At 41.1% G+C, this 15,263-nt stretch overlaps 1 protein-coding gene across 2 annotated transcripts in view; it reads left to right on the top strand.

The window, feature by feature from the left end:
• DENND5A (DENN domain containing 5A) overlaps window positions 1-15,263 on the top strand; it is a 74,333-nt gene that overhangs the window by 25,615 nt on the left and 33,455 nt on the right. For both annotated transcript variants that reach the window (XM_064452683.1, XM_064452684.1), the window contains exon 5: window positions 6,355-6,542. In XM_064452683.1, coding sequence (XP_064308753.1) covers window positions 6,355-6,542 — 188 coding nt within the window. The remainder of the gene's footprint in view (window positions 1-6,354; window positions 6,543-15,263) is intronic.

Genomic DNA, 15,263 nt, shown 5'->3' with positions numbered 1-15,263 from the left:
GTACCGCATACCTGTGCTTAGAAAAATTCTTTGAAAAATATCTCTTACACCATGCTTTCTGCTATGAACAGTCATACCTAAAGGGGACTCTCCAGGCAATACTTTATTCCAGTGGCTCAACTGCATTACATGCTACTTGTCCGTGGGCACTGCATGTATACACAGATACACAGAATCGTATAGGTTGGAAAAGACCTTTAAGATCATAAAGTCCAACTGTAAACCTAACACTGCCAATTCACCACTGAACCATGTCCCTAAGTACCACATCCAAATGTCTTTTAAATACCTCCAGGGATGGTGACTCCACCACTTCCTTGGGCAGCCTGTTCCAATGCTTGACAACCCTTTCAGTGAAGTAATATTTCCTAAACCCAGTCTAAACCTCCCCTGGCACAGCTTGAGGCCATTTCTTCTTATCCTCTCACTTCTTACTTGGTCTCTTCTCCCAACATCCACCTAGCTACAACCTCCTTTCAGGTAGTTGTAGAGGGCAATAAGGTCTCCCCTCAGCCTCGCCTTCTCCATGCTAAAAAACCCCAGCTCCCTCAGCTGCTCCTCATGTGACTTGTTCTCCAGACCCTTCACCAGCTTTGTTGCCATTCTTTGGACACACTCCAGCACCTCCATGTCTTTCTTGTAGTGAGGGGCCCAAAACTGAACACTGTATTCAAGGTGCGGCCTTCCCAGTGCTGAGTACAGGGGGACAATTGCTTCCTAGTGCTGCTGGCAGCACTATTTCTGATACAAGTCAGAATGCTGTTGGCTGCCGTGGCCACCTGGGCACACTGCTAGCTCATTCAGCCGGCTGTCAACCAACAGCCCCAGGTCCTTTTCCACCAGGCAGCTCTCCAGCCACTCTTCCCCAAGCCTGTAGCGTTGCATGGGGTTGTTGTGACCCAGGTGCAGGACCCAGCACTGAGCCTTGTTGAACCTCGTACAATTGGCCACAGGCCATTGATCCAGCCTTTCCAGATCCATCTCTGGAGCCTTCCTACCTTCAAGCAGATCAACACTTCCACCCACCTTGGTGTCGTCTGCAAACTTACTGAGGGTGCACTTGATTCCCTCATCCAGATCATTGATAAAGGTATTAAACAGAACTGGTCCCAATACTGAGCCCTGGGTAACACCACTCGGAACTGGCCATCAACTAGATTTGACTCCATTCACCCCAATTCTTTGGGCCCAGCCATCCAGCCGGATTTTACCGAGCAAAGAGTATACCCATCCAAGCCATGAGCAGCCAGTTTCTCCAGGAGAACACTGTGGGAAACTGTGTCAAAGTCTTTACTAACATCTAGGTAGACAACATCCACAGGCTTTCCTTCATCTACGAAGTAGGTCACCTTGTCATAGAAGGAGATCAGATTAGTCAAGCAGGACCTGCCTTTCATAAACCCATCCTGACTGGGCCTGATCACCTGGTTGTCCTGTATGTGCCATGTGATGGCACTGAAGATGAACTGCTCCATAACCTTCCCCAGTACTGAGGTCAGGGTGACAGGCCTGTAGTTCCCAGATCCTCCTACCGGCCCTTTGTGTAGATGGGCATCCCATTTGCTAACCTCCAGTCAACTGGGACCTCCCCAGTTAGCCAGGACTGCTGATAAGTGTTGGCAAGTGGCTTGGTGAGAACTTCCCCCAGCTCCCACAGTGCCCTTGGGTGGATCTCATCCAGCCCACAGACTTGTGTGTGTCTACGTGGTGTAGCAGGTCACTGACCACTTGCCCTTGGATTGTGGGGGCTTCATTCTGCTCCCTATCCCTGTCTTCCAGCTCAGGGGGCTGGGTACCCAGAGAACAACTGGTCTTAACTGTTAAAGACTGAGGCAAAGAAGGCCTTAAGTACCTCAACCTTTTCCTCATCCTTTGTCGCTATGTTTCCCCCCACATCCAATAAAGGGTGGAGATTCTCTTTAGCTCTCCTTTTGCTGCTAATGTATTTATAGAAGTATTTTTTATTGTCCTTTGTAGCAGTAGCCAGGTGAAGTTCTAGTTGTGCTTTGGTCCTTCTAATTTTCTCAATGCAATTTCTAATTGCATAACCTTGCTACACCTTTGTAGTTCTCCTGAGTTTCCTGCCCCTTCTTCCAAGATAATAAACTATCTATTTTTAATTTTTTTTTTTCCTGGGTTCCAGCCAAAGCGCTCTGTTCAGCACAGCCTGCTCTTGTGCCCTTGACTTTCTCCTTGAAGAATGTTCAACCTTCCTGGACTCCTTTGCCCTTCAGGACTGCCTCCCAGGAGACTCTGTCAGTCTCCTAAACAGGCCAAAGTCTGCTCTCTGGACATCTATGGTGACAGTTCTGCTGACCCCACTCTGTACTTTTCTGAGAATTGAAAACTATTATTTCATGATCGCTATGCCCAGGATGGCCTCCAGCTGTCACATCACCCACAAGTCCTTCTCTGTTCATGAATAACAGGTCCAGCGGGACACCCTCCTTAGTTGGCTCACTCACCAGCTGTGTCAGGAAGTTATCTTCCACACACTCCAGGAACATCCTAGACTGCTTCCTCTCTGCTGTATCGTATTTCCAGCAGACATCCAGTAGATTGAAGTCCCCCACAAGGACAAGGGCTAGCGTTTGTGAGGCTTCTCCCAGCTGCTTGTAGCATAATTAATCTACCTCTTCATCCTGGTTGGGTGGTCTATAAGAGACTCCCACCATGATATCTGTCTTGTTGGCCTTCCCCCTGATTTTTACCCATAAACACTCAATCCTATTGTCATGATCATTAAGCTCTAGACTATCCAAATGCTCCCTAATGTACAGAGCTATCCCACTGCCTCTCCTTCCTTGCCTGTCCCTTCTGAAGAGTGTATAACTGTCTGTTGCAGCACTCCAGTTGTGTGAGTCATCTCACCATGTTTCTGTGATGGCAACTATATCATAGTTTCCCTGCTGTACAACAGCTTCCAGCTCCTCCTGTTTATTGCCCATGCTGCGTGCGTTTGTGTGGAGGCACTTCAGCTGGACTGTTGTTTGTGTCACCTTCTTAGAGGAGCAACCCTTAATTCCTTTGAGGTGTTTCACTGGTGTTCCCCCCATGGCTTCTATTACCTCAGTAGTCCCTAGCTCATCTCTGTACAGCTTCAGCTGTGCTCTAGTGAACCCAGCACATCTCAGAAACACAGGCCTGAGTACCCCATCCCTCTAATCTTGGCATGCCTTCCCTCAGCTTGTCTTGGACAAGGCTGATATTAATCCCCTTCAGGTTAAAGAGAAGCTAAATCCCGGCAAGTAGCTCATCTTTCTGGTTTATCCATATACTTTCTGAAGATCTCCAAACTCATCTGTAGTAATGGTCTTCCAATGTAGGGGCAACTGTCTGCCTTAAAGCAGCAATATGGGAGTTGCATGTGGAATGGAAAGTACTTGACAAATAGAGCAGTATTTCACTGTGTTCCATGAAATAGGAAGATAGAAGGAAAAAAAATATTCCAGACTGTGAGCATGTAATGGTTTTAAATTTGGCCAAGTCAAATTACTTCTGTAGGCACGTAATAGGCTTCTCTCTGGTAGAATGTGAGAATAGAGATAGGGAAGCATGGCTCTCAGAGCTGCCACCCTCTTTCCGTCCTGCTCCTCTCTTTCCAAGGACCATCACTACTTCTTTTTCCAGTATTTACTTGCTTTTTACAGATCAACAAAAATGTCTAGATAACCAGACATAGATAAATACTAGTATAAATAATTTCTCATATGCCTTTTAAGGGGTAATGTATTTTCCCTACAGTAATTGGTTAGAATATAAAAAATAGGCCTTCTTCTGTGTTCTTAAGTGGCCATAATAATAAGTAGTGGATTTTCTTTTCCTTGCACAGTGATCAGTTAAGTACTTTCTGAATTAAAAGTGCACTGGTGGTATGTCTTTCTTTTTTCTACCAGTGCTCTTGTACATTACAAGGCTAAAAGACTCTGTGTCATTTGCACCAGAATAAGCATGTTCTAGTTTCAAAAACAAGAGAAATACCACTACTGAAGTGCTGCTTACATCTTTTAAATTTGTGTTTGTTATTATTTTTATATCTTATGTAATGCTTTGGTACTAGAAGTGCACTGCTTGCTTCTGTTTTAAAACCAGAAAAACTCCATATCCTCTCAGGATAGGTATAACTTAAGAAAACATTTAAGTTATTTTATGTTTGCAGGCTTTGCCTTTGTCCTTGCCTTTTGCCAGCAGCTCCTGACACGCATAAAGCCTGCAGAATGTAGTCGTCGTTACTTGCAGGCTGCAACTGTACAGGCCAAATAGTTGGGAATGGTTTAAGCCATGTGGATATCCAGGATCAGAGAGCTGCATTTGCAGATAGTTCAGTTGTGGGAGTTAGCTGCTAAGTGGATAGAAATTCTGAATTATTGATGTTACTTTGTAATTAATTTGAAAGGCTAACACTCGAGTTAGCATACTGACAGAGAGAGAAGTTGTATTTAAATTGGCCAGCAGGATTAGATGGGGAAAACGCTCTTTCTATTCTGAGACTTGTTCTTTCAAATAAACAGGCTGAATGCAAACCAGCTGGAATGTTGGTATATCTATAGCTACATTTAAAGTTCCTTTTAAAGCTGAACAAAATAGGGTATAGAATGGAATGGAAGAAGAACTTCCCAAAGCTTATCATTAATTCATCACTTCTTTGCAGTTAGGCTGTGATTAAAGCTGCAAACCAGTACTAATTGTGTAGGCAGAAACTGGTATCCAGGCAGAATAGGGGAGTGCTGATGGTGATGTTCACTGTTTGTTCCCTGACATGTTTCAGTGCAAGTAAACTTTTGGCAAAAACTTTAAAGTGTTTAGGCTATTCTTACTTCTTTTGGTGGAAGGCTCCATCAGTTACAGTAGATCTGCTGTGAGGCAGCGACAGGTAGCTCTGTGCAGTAACCTCTTCCACCAGCAGAGCTTGATCTGAAAAGAGAAATCAAAAGCCTACATTGCAGAGTTATGACTGATGTTAGCAAAATTTGTGCTGAGTTCTTCTTGGGTTGCGGGGCTTTTTGCAGATCCCAAACTCTGCAACTTTGACTTTAAACAAAATTAAACATGAATGCTAGAACTGAATTTCTTGGCCTTCTGTCTTCTGCCACCCTGAAGCCTGAGTGGAGGATGACTAAAGAATGAAATTAAATCCATAACCTTAGAAAGCGCACAGTTAAACTTAAATATTCTCCAGAGCATTTGTTTAGAACAAATGCTCTTTCTGCAGTTTTCATTTGCACTCTACAACAGCTTCATACACGTAAACACCTGAATGTGTGCATTCAAGTGTCTTTTCCAATTTCCTAGTGTCTGTAGTTTTATGAACATGTTAGGAGAAGACGTGCATATCCCACACCCCAACACTCATATGAAGGACACTGATTTTCTTTCTCACTTCCTCCTATTCTCTCCCCACCTTTTTGGCTGGAATTGGATATTGTTGCAGTGTCATTACAGCTTGACTGAAGGTAGGAATTGTCTTAGTCTTGTGAGCTTGTTTTATACTCGTTCCAGCCTGGCAGCTTGAAAGCATTCTGAATGTTTCAGCAGTTGTATGAGAGCAAATGCTCCAAGTTCATCTGGTGGTGCCTCCTCCTCTATGGTGCATAGATAGCAAAAACCATTAAAGATGATTCTGCAGAGTCATCAAGTCACCTAGCCCTCAAGAGGAGGGTGAGGTTTTGGCCCAGCATACTGCAGTGTTAACTGCTCTAGCCACCAGCTGCTGAGTAAAACGATCTTTTGGTATGCATGTTGCACAGGTGCATTTAGCACTGTTGTTAAATTCTAGGAGGAAGTAAGTTGTTTTTACATTGAGCTGAGATTTTGGTCATGCTTTGCAAAGGATAAAGCTGATCCTTTTTATTTTCTACAGTTATTTCAGTTGCACTGTTAGGTTAGCTACTATACAGTATGCTTTATAGGCATTTAAACATTCTTTTAAAAAATGTTTATCTGAGAGATACCAGATGCCTTGGATTTCATCCATGGCTTCCATAGAAAGCCATAAGCACAGAGAAAATAAATTATTTTTCTTATGTTTCTTAGCCAATTACAATACTGCTTCTATACTCAAACTGTTGTTCCCGGTAACCCTGGTATAGATAGTAGGGGGTGACTTAAAGGAAGCTATGACTCAGTTTGCTCATTTCCATATGACTTGTAGAATGACCTACTTTGCGTTGAGCGTGCTCTGTTGTTTTAGCAAAATGTGCTTGGGTGTAGAAGTCTGGGCTTTCATTAAGGTGTTGCTCAGCTAGTACTGGGTTTTGTGGTTTCTGTTTTAAAGCAAGCTCTTATTTCTTTAAGTTAGATTAATTTACTTAAAAATGTTTGTGAAAGAAATTTTTTTTTCTTCATCTTTTTCAGATTATCAGAGACTGATGACTGTGGCAGAGACCATCACAGCACTAATGTTTCCATTTCAGTGGCAGCATGTGTATGTTCCTATCCTTCCAGCATCCCTCCTTCATTTTCTAGATGCTCCTGTCCCTTACCTCATGGGCTTGCACTCTAATGGGCTGGATGACAGGTCTAAGCTGGAACTTCCTCAAGAGGTGAGAGGAGCTTGTCTTGATTGATTAAATATTTTACGTGGCTGAGGGAAGTGAGACATGAGGCAAATGTTAGTGCTAGCTCTAACAGCCATTGTGAAGCTCGTTCTGGCTCTTGTTTGGCATAGCTCTTACTTCATTTTATAGAGATGCTGGAGAGAATCTGGTAAAATAGATAAACCCGTTTTGGAAATTATATGCTCTGATAAACTGTAATCTTACAGGTATTGATGCAGCAGGGTTACAGAAAGAACATTGTTGTGCTGCAAAACTTAACCCTGTAGTGCTAGGAAACGCAAGAAAGTGCAGTCTGAATTCACCTATGGTGGCCAAAAGGCCATACAGTTGCTTCTGTGTGGTGCCGAGTGAGCAAAACTTGACTGGCTTCAGCACTGTGCTTGGGCTGGTTCCTGGCTGTGTGGGATTAGGCTGGATTTCCCTGCCCTGCATTTCTGAGTTGGGGCTGGCTTACATGGACCTAGCCTGTCAGGTGTCTGCACTAAAACTATATCAAATTTTCTTCTAGAGCACATACTTCAGTCTGTAGCAAAATGGCAGCATCTACTTGAGCAAACTGGTGCTAATTGGGGTAGTGCAACTTAACTTGTACATGGGCCTGGGACTGCATTCAAACTGCTCAGAGGTTGTTTTTATTTACTTAATCCCACTGTTCACTTCACAAATACTCTTTTTAGGGATGTGCCAAGAGAGTTTAAGAGCTGGTTGTGAGCATCAGATGACTGAGAGTGGTTGAGCACTACCTGAGGTAGCAAAGGAAACGTCTGCAGGAGCCAGTAACCACCAGTGGGAAGTATGTCAGGTGGTTGGCGCGTAGCTGGCTTGTGAGGCAGTTCCATCAGTCATCTGAATTACTTTTCTCATCGAGTGCCATTGAATGGTTTATTTGCTCTTTTATACAGAAAAGTGTTACAGTGTGGTCTTGGCTGGCTGTTGTCGAGAAGCTGGACACCTCTGTCAGGAAGCTGGGTGGGAAGTGAGTGCTTGCAGAGTTATTGGCAGAGTTCCGTGGCCAAACAACATAGCTCTGGCCCCTGGTAGAGTCTGTTTACTTGTAGGTGTAACTTTGCAGGGGAGGGAGTGGGCAAACCATGGCAAACACCCTACTTACAGGCACTAGTAGGATTCTCTAATCTCTGCCATTTTCTCTGGTGGTTTGCTTCTATGCTTTCTGTGAAAACAGAAGTGTGGCAGGCAGAGGGGTTTGCGGTGGTGTTTTTTATTTTCATTTTCGGGCAGTGCTGCAACATAGCTTGACACAAAAAAAACTTTGTAAAAAGCTGCATGAAATTAAAGACAAGATATTTTTGTGAACGTCTAGTCTGGTCACCATGCCAACATTGCTCTTTTTCTCAAATCCGTATGCTGATAGTTTTCATTTGTTTTTCCTGGCAAGTTCAAAGGAAAATTTCTCTTCAAATGGTGTTATTTTTTTCTATGAAAACTATTTAATTTTCTCCCTCTCTCCTTTTTGCACTGGCATAATTAATAACAGTAATGTATGTTCTTGCCATGAAAACAGTCTATTGCTCTGGTTTACTCCATTTTTATAAAATTTTGGATGTACTGATAGGCCTAACAAATATGGTTAGTATACTTTTTAGAGAGGATAGCTGGTGAAGTAAAATGCATGCATGGATATGTGTGCTATTATGCACCATGGATGTTTTTGCTATTATAATAGGCTTCTAAAAGGCTGTCCCCCTTTTGTAAAGAACTTAATAATTTTTAAATCCCTGTAATACTTTCAGATAAATAAACATATTTTAACTTGAAATATATATTTCAAATTTTTAAAAGGTAGATGGTTTTGAAGAGCTTTATCAGCTTACCTTGGGGTTTAAAGTAAGGTAGTTGATCTTAAAAATGAAATTAATGTAGTATTTTAAAAAGTCTGGAACTTCAGTTTACATTTTGTTTTACAAATAGCCTTTTATGAAGGCAGGGGACTAGATTTTTTGGTAGTATCTTAGAGATCAGAATTGCCTGAGAGGGCAGGGAGGGAAGGACATGCAGGACTGAGGTATCAGCAGCAATGTGCCCATTAGATGGAATTTGCTGCAGGACCTAAACTTGTCCTTCTGAAGCTTCAGCTTTTCTCTTTCTTATTTAAAGAGTGTACAAAGAAGCTTTGTGCACGATGAGTATGGCTTGGTCTGAGAAATCCCCATGGTAGTCACTGCTGAGTAAGGTTTCTTGTGAACTGTTGACGTCCTTAGCACTGCAGGCTGGGAATGTAGCTATGGCATAGAAAAGGTCCTGAACATGCACTAGAGACTTCAGAGATGACCAAGAAGTTACCATATACCAATACATTTGCTTATCCAAGAGACAAAGAGACTGGGAAGAACAGGAGATCACTATTGTTGAGATTTTCATTGTAGGGGGTTTGCTTTAAAAACAAAATAAAACAAAACACCCTGCTGTTGCAACAAGAAGTAAATGCATGATTTTAAAATGTAAAGCAGAATTCAGAGCGCATGCTGGTCTCACTAAGTGAAGCTGTTGGTCAGTATCAGTATTTCTGATATTATTAATTTAATCAATCACCTTTAATAAAATAGAACAGCAGATTACAGTTCATCTCGAAACTACTTTGTTTTATGATTAGGCTTTCAGATATCCTTCACTTAAAGAGACAAAGAAGCTTTACACTGAATTCCTGACATAGAAACTGAGAATGAACATGCATAAAATGTGTTGTAGAACAGTAGAAGACGGCATATGGATTCTATTATTTTTATTTCAATAAAGGCAAATTTATCATCAGTAACAAAAGGAATATTAATATTTAACTTTGCTTATCTCTAAAGTTTGGAATGTATATAATCCCTTATCAAGTCATCAGGGTTATATGAAGAAGTCTTGCCTCTAGGCCCCTGATTCATAGATATAAGAAGTATCAGAATTTTCCATACTTACTGCAAAGGCTATATAAAGAGCTGTTCTATGTTCTAATTTATTCTGAATTCAGCAAAAAAATTTTTTTTTCTTTGTCTTGAAACTGCAGAAACTGCATCTTTGCATGTAAACAGATTAGCAACATGCATGGGGCAGCTGCTGTTAAAGCAGTATCTTCCGTAGACAAAGGCCAAAGAAGTGGGCTCTGACAGAACATCTAGTCTGTGCTTCTCAGTTGAAGAGCATTGTGGAAAAATATAATGTTGCTAATTAGCATAGCATTTGTGCCTTATAGACACTGTAGACTTCTTGATTGTGGTTATATAATTAAGTTTTTTTAAAGAGACTAATTTGTCTTGCTCAAAGTGTTTTAGGCTAGTATATGTGAAAATACTATCTGTCCTAACTCAGTCAGGTTTGGTTTAAGTCTTGCACACATAAGCCATAGGGCTTGTTTTGCTTGTGGTGGCAGTCTCCCATATTTTGGTCACATCTGGTGCTTTAAGGGAATGCTTTACCATGGGAGCATGGAAACCCAGCTGTGTCCTAGAAGTTGACGCTTTGGCAGATGATCATTAAAATCTTCAGCAAAACTGCATTAGTACAAAATTGAAGTTTAGACTATGCCTTGGATGCATCGAAAACAGTGTTTGATGGAGAATTCACTGAAGTTCACCAATGGCTTGCAGACCTGAGTCTCTGTGGCCCAGTAAAATTGTAGAAAAGACTTGAGGCTTACTGTAGGGTTGAGTTTCTTGTACATGCCAGTGATACAGTGCACTTAAAGTTAACCTTGTTCTTATATGTATTGCTGCTTTTCTGAGGGCTTTTTCTGTATGCATGAGCATCCTTGTGGTTTCACTGACAGCTGCATCAGAGGCTTGTAAGGAACCCTGAAGAGAAAAGGCAGGGGGCATGGGGGAAGCAGTGCCGCAGAAATCAAAGGGGAAGGGAAGAACATGTAGCTGTTTTAGATGTTGCTGGCAGAAGTGTGGTTTATCGGTAAAATTGATCAAAAAAGTGGCTAAACTATCTTTCTTGCAGATCATAAACCCAGCAAGTACTAAAGTAAGATTGTTCTTTTGATGTGTCTTTGAATTTCCTTTTAAAGAAACTTTTGCAGTGCTATAGCAATGTATTTTTAACAAGCAAGTTAGTCTGGGCCATTTCATGCTACTGGATTTGCATGTGCATCTTGCCACTCTGTAACGCAGGACAATGACAGAAATTTAAATTATTTTGAGTGAAAATAAACAACACTGAGTCTTCCAGCACTTGTTAAATCAAATAAGCACTTGTTAAATCAAATATCTTTTAAAAAGCTTGGTTTTAATGTAGTGATCCCAAGGGTCTTGGGCAATAGCTTTTTTTTTTTAGAAAAGTTAAAAGATTTTTAAAAGCTAAAATCTAGTTCTCTGCTAATATAGGACAGATTCTCAGTATTTTTATTTCAGCCATTAAAAAGATGTTAGTCAATGCTAAATCTTAACAATTCTGTTGTTTTTTATTTTTGTATGTTGTTTTAGAAGACAAGGAAGATCTCTTGAAAAACCTTTTTTCCTCTTGATGCCAACACATTTAGAGCAGGCTGACCAAGATAATAATTCTGAAAGTTAATCACTGCTTTGTGTGCATTTGCAGACTATCTCCTGGTGTGATAGGTCCTTGATAATACTGCAAAACTATTGACAGACTTCAGTTTTATGTTTGCCTGTACTTCATTGTCAAACAGCCACTTGAGTTAAATTCACATTTCTGAAAGCTGCAGCTGTAAGTTGTACTCAGTCACAGATTCAGCATTTACGTGAAGAACAGTAGTGCTGAGAATAAATATAAAAGGTCACCGTTTGCTTACAGGAATGGCACAGGAGCATCCTTTAGAGTTTAGGACCACTGTAAACATATTTTCCACAAGCCACCCATGTGTGTATAAACTTGCATATCCATGTTTTGTGTCTGTGAAGTGGTTGGTTATTTGAAAGGTTGGGGCCTAATGCTCAGAGGTGATACATGCTGTAGAAATGCTGTAGATAAATGGGGTTTCGTTTCTCAATGCTGTATTCAAGCAGAAGCCTTAACTCAGAACCACGTTTCAATCTGACTGTCTAGGAGGGGATGTGAAAACCTGTATGTAACTTATAGTTTGAACTCCTGTGCTGCACAGAGAATTCAAGTAGTGGTGGTTGTGCTATCAGAACTAATTGTTCTGTGTTGTTGTAGGCATCTATTTGCATACCATGTAACTATGTATTAATGTTTAAAATAAAAAATTTTCTCTTTAGGATGTCAGTGGCGTGGGGAGCTTGCTTGAATATTAGTTCCTCCTTAGACATCCTTTTGGCAGAACATAGATCATTTCCTTCTTTATTTTTGAACAGAGCTGAAAGGAAGGATATGGGCTTGATGCAGGCATTGCTAGATATGTGGGGGGGGGTTGGCTTTTATTGTACTTGAGGTCAAACTAAAGAATTGTGATTGTCCTCTGGCTTTGGAATTCATGGGTGTAGTACAGACCTCACTGAGCCAATGGAAAGTTGTGCTGTTGACCTCAGGGGACGGGACCAGGCTTTGGCATCAGATACATGAACCTTGACTTCTGTGCTTCTACATTTCTAAGGTTTCTAAGTCTTTCATCTGGACACCCTGTTATTTGTGATGATAAAAGCTTATGGGAAAGACAAGTTTTTAAGTTAGGATGTTACACCCTTTTTCCTTAGTGTAATGTCTTAGGAGAATCATTTTATTGTGTGATGATGTTATGTGTTCTCTTCTGTAATAATCTGCTATTAAAGTGGTAGGCAACTATTTGAGGTTTCGGTCAGAAACCTGATACCTCAGCAACAAATAAAAGAATATTTGACTGTTCTAGAGACCTGAAATACCAAGCGCCTAACTTAAGGATGCTGTTTCAACTGTATTTCTACTTACAGATGTTGCTAAGTATCCTGTCCTGGTTTTAGCTGGGATAGACTTATTTTCTTTTTACTAGCTGGTATAGTGCTGTTCTTTGGGTTCAGTATGAAAATAATGTTGATAACACTGATACTTTAGTTGTTGCTAAGTAGAGCTTATACTAGTCAAGGACTTTTCCAGCTTCTCATTCTCTGCCAGGAGCACAAGAAGCCGGGAGGGAAGGGAGCACAGCCAAGAGAGCTGATCCAAACTGACCAAAGGGATATTCCATACCATTTGACATCATGCCCACTTTATTAACTGAGGGGGAGAGTTGGCTGGGTGTGCAGTGATTGCGGCTTGGGGGCTGGTGGGGTGTCAGTCAGCAGGTAGTGAGTGGTTGCATCACTTGTTTTTTTTCATTGGGTTTTGCATGTCTCTCCTGTTGTTTTCATTTTCATTACAATATTTTTTAAAAAATTATTAAAGTGTTCTTATCTCAACCCACAAGTTTTCTTACTTTTGCCCTTCTGATTCTCTCCCCAGTCCCACTGGGGTGGGGTGGGGGTGAGCAAGTAGCTGTGGTGGTGTTTAGCTGCCTACCAGGTTAAACCGCAATACTTGTCTTCTATACCATTTTAATTTTGTATGTGTAAAATGATGATGAACGTATCCATAGAGGCTTATATACAGAGCTGACAGCTATTCACAACTCACTCGACTCTGCTGCCTCCAGAAACAAAATAACAAACTTTGTGATCAAAGAACTCCTTTATTTTTCCACTTGTGTACTTGTCCAGTGCCTAGCATGCAAAATGCTTTGGATGGCCTTGATTTCATATAAAGTGCCACTTCATTTCTCTTGCATTTTAAAGTAAGTTGAAAGTGGGGACCCCTCTATCCTTACTGGTATTATTTACTGTTGAATCTGTAGTGTAGCAGCAGTGTGAGACTTACTGTTTTGGCATCTGTTAATGGTGGTTTATTTACCTGGGATTTAATTTTTAGAGAAAAGTATTGTTTTGGTACCTCTTGAAGGACTTGTGAAGTGAGGTGTCTGCCATTTCTGCTCCCTGGAGAGCGCAGCCTTTTCAGAAGTGCTTATGTAGTTCTTGAAGATGACCTCAGTCTTCCCAAGTTAAGAGAAGCTAAAGCCATCTACTGAATCTCCTTTGCTTATGCTGTGCTAGGTAGTCCTCTAACTTACGGGTTATTGACTGGGCATTGAATAAGTGTAGTGTTCCCAGAAATACTTTTTACACTCTTTTGCTGCACACTAATATACTTTTTTTTAAATGCTTCTATATGGGGCCAATTCTGAGAAATGTAATAGTATGTTGCATGACAAGCAATCATCATTAGTGTCTTAGAGTGTTTGAACTGTGTGTATTGCTCTTAAAGAGAAACTCTCCAGAAAGAATATTTAACTCTTGGAAGAATTAGCCAGATGAGCCTAGAAACTTAGAAGCAATTGTAGCAAGCATTAAATTTGGCTTTTTCTTCTTTGGCAAGGAGTTTATTTTCAGTGTGAAGACTAGAATATCTACATTGGTAAAGTTAACGTTTGGTTACTTTTTGGCCAAGCACTTTTTAGGTACAGCCAAGCTCAACCAAGAGTGATGTTTTCTGCAGAATCTCTGCTAAGACAAGATAATCCAAAAAAAGAAGAGGAGTTAAATGGCATAAATTAAAGAGAGTTTAAAAGGGAAGAAATGCAATTAAACTGCTTGAAGAGTTTCTTAGTGGGTCTGTCCTGACAGTTCGCAGACAGCTTGTGACACATTAAATGATTTTTGTTCTTCCCCCAGCACCTGTTGGCAGGCATTGTGCCTAGTTTCAAGGCTTTATTTCTCTCATTTCTTGACATGCTTACAGTGTTCCTGATAAATAATAACTGACTTGTCTTCTAATCATCACAGAGCCATGTGTATAGTGGGGGTCTTGAAGTTCCTAAATTTGGGTGCTTACTTGAAACATGAGAGTTCTTGTGTTTGTACTGTCCCTTTGTGCTGAATGTTTCACTGAACGAGAAGCAGATGCACTCTGCGTGCATCCCTAGGCTAGCACTGGCGCTGCCTTGCTAGGTAGGCACACACACCACTTGCTGTGTTTGAGCAATGCTGATACTGGGGAAATCTAAACAATGATACCTGCCCTCTTTAAAAAATAAAAACCTATTGTAGGGTGCACCAGAAGCTGTTTCATAATCAAGGTCTTAGTTCTATTTATTGACCTTGGATTCTTTTGCAACACGTAATTAAATTTGTGATTTAATTTACAGTAAAGATTTATATAAGAGTTACTAAACTGTTTTATATGCATTCCTTTGAGTGTAAGAAATAAAGACCAGTATTAAAATTCTAAAACATCAGGAAATGGAGAACTGGAATTATTCTACTTACCTTTGCAACTATGGGTAATACTGTAGTAGAGCATAAGTTGGACTTTCAGGCAAAGTTCTGTGCAAATCTAGAGTAATATCACAGAATCACAGGTTGGAAGGGACCTCAGGGATCATCTAGTCCAATCTTTCTAGGAAGACCACAGTCTAGACAAGATGGCCCAGCACCCTGTCCAGATGACTCTTGAAGGTGTCCAACGTGGCCGAGTCAACCACTTCCCTGGGGAGATTATTCCAATGGTTGACTGTCCTCACTGTGAAAAATTCCCCTCTCATGTCCAATTGGAATCTCCCCAAGAGCAATTTGTGTCCCTTCCCCCTTGTCCTCTCCATGTGACTCCGTGTAAAAAGGAAGTCTCCATCTTCTTTGTAGCTACTCCTTACTGGTACATGGTGATGAGATCCCCTCTGAGCCTCCTTTTCTCAAGGCTGAACAAACGCAGTTCTCCCAGACTATCCTCATATGGCAGCTTCCCAGTCCTTGTATCATCTTGGTGGCCCTTCTCTGGACC

The sequence above is a fragment of the Phalacrocorax carbo genome, chromosome 5 (genome assembly GCF_963921805.1).
Source record: "Phalacrocorax carbo chromosome 5, bPhaCar2.1, whole genome shotgun sequence".
In the NCBI taxonomy this organism is placed as follows: domain Eukaryota; kingdom Metazoa; phylum Chordata; class Aves; order Suliformes; family Phalacrocoracidae; genus Phalacrocorax; species Phalacrocorax carbo.
The sequence above is the reverse complement of the archived record's forward strand: the minus strand, read 5'-3'. Positions and strand labels throughout refer to the sequence as shown.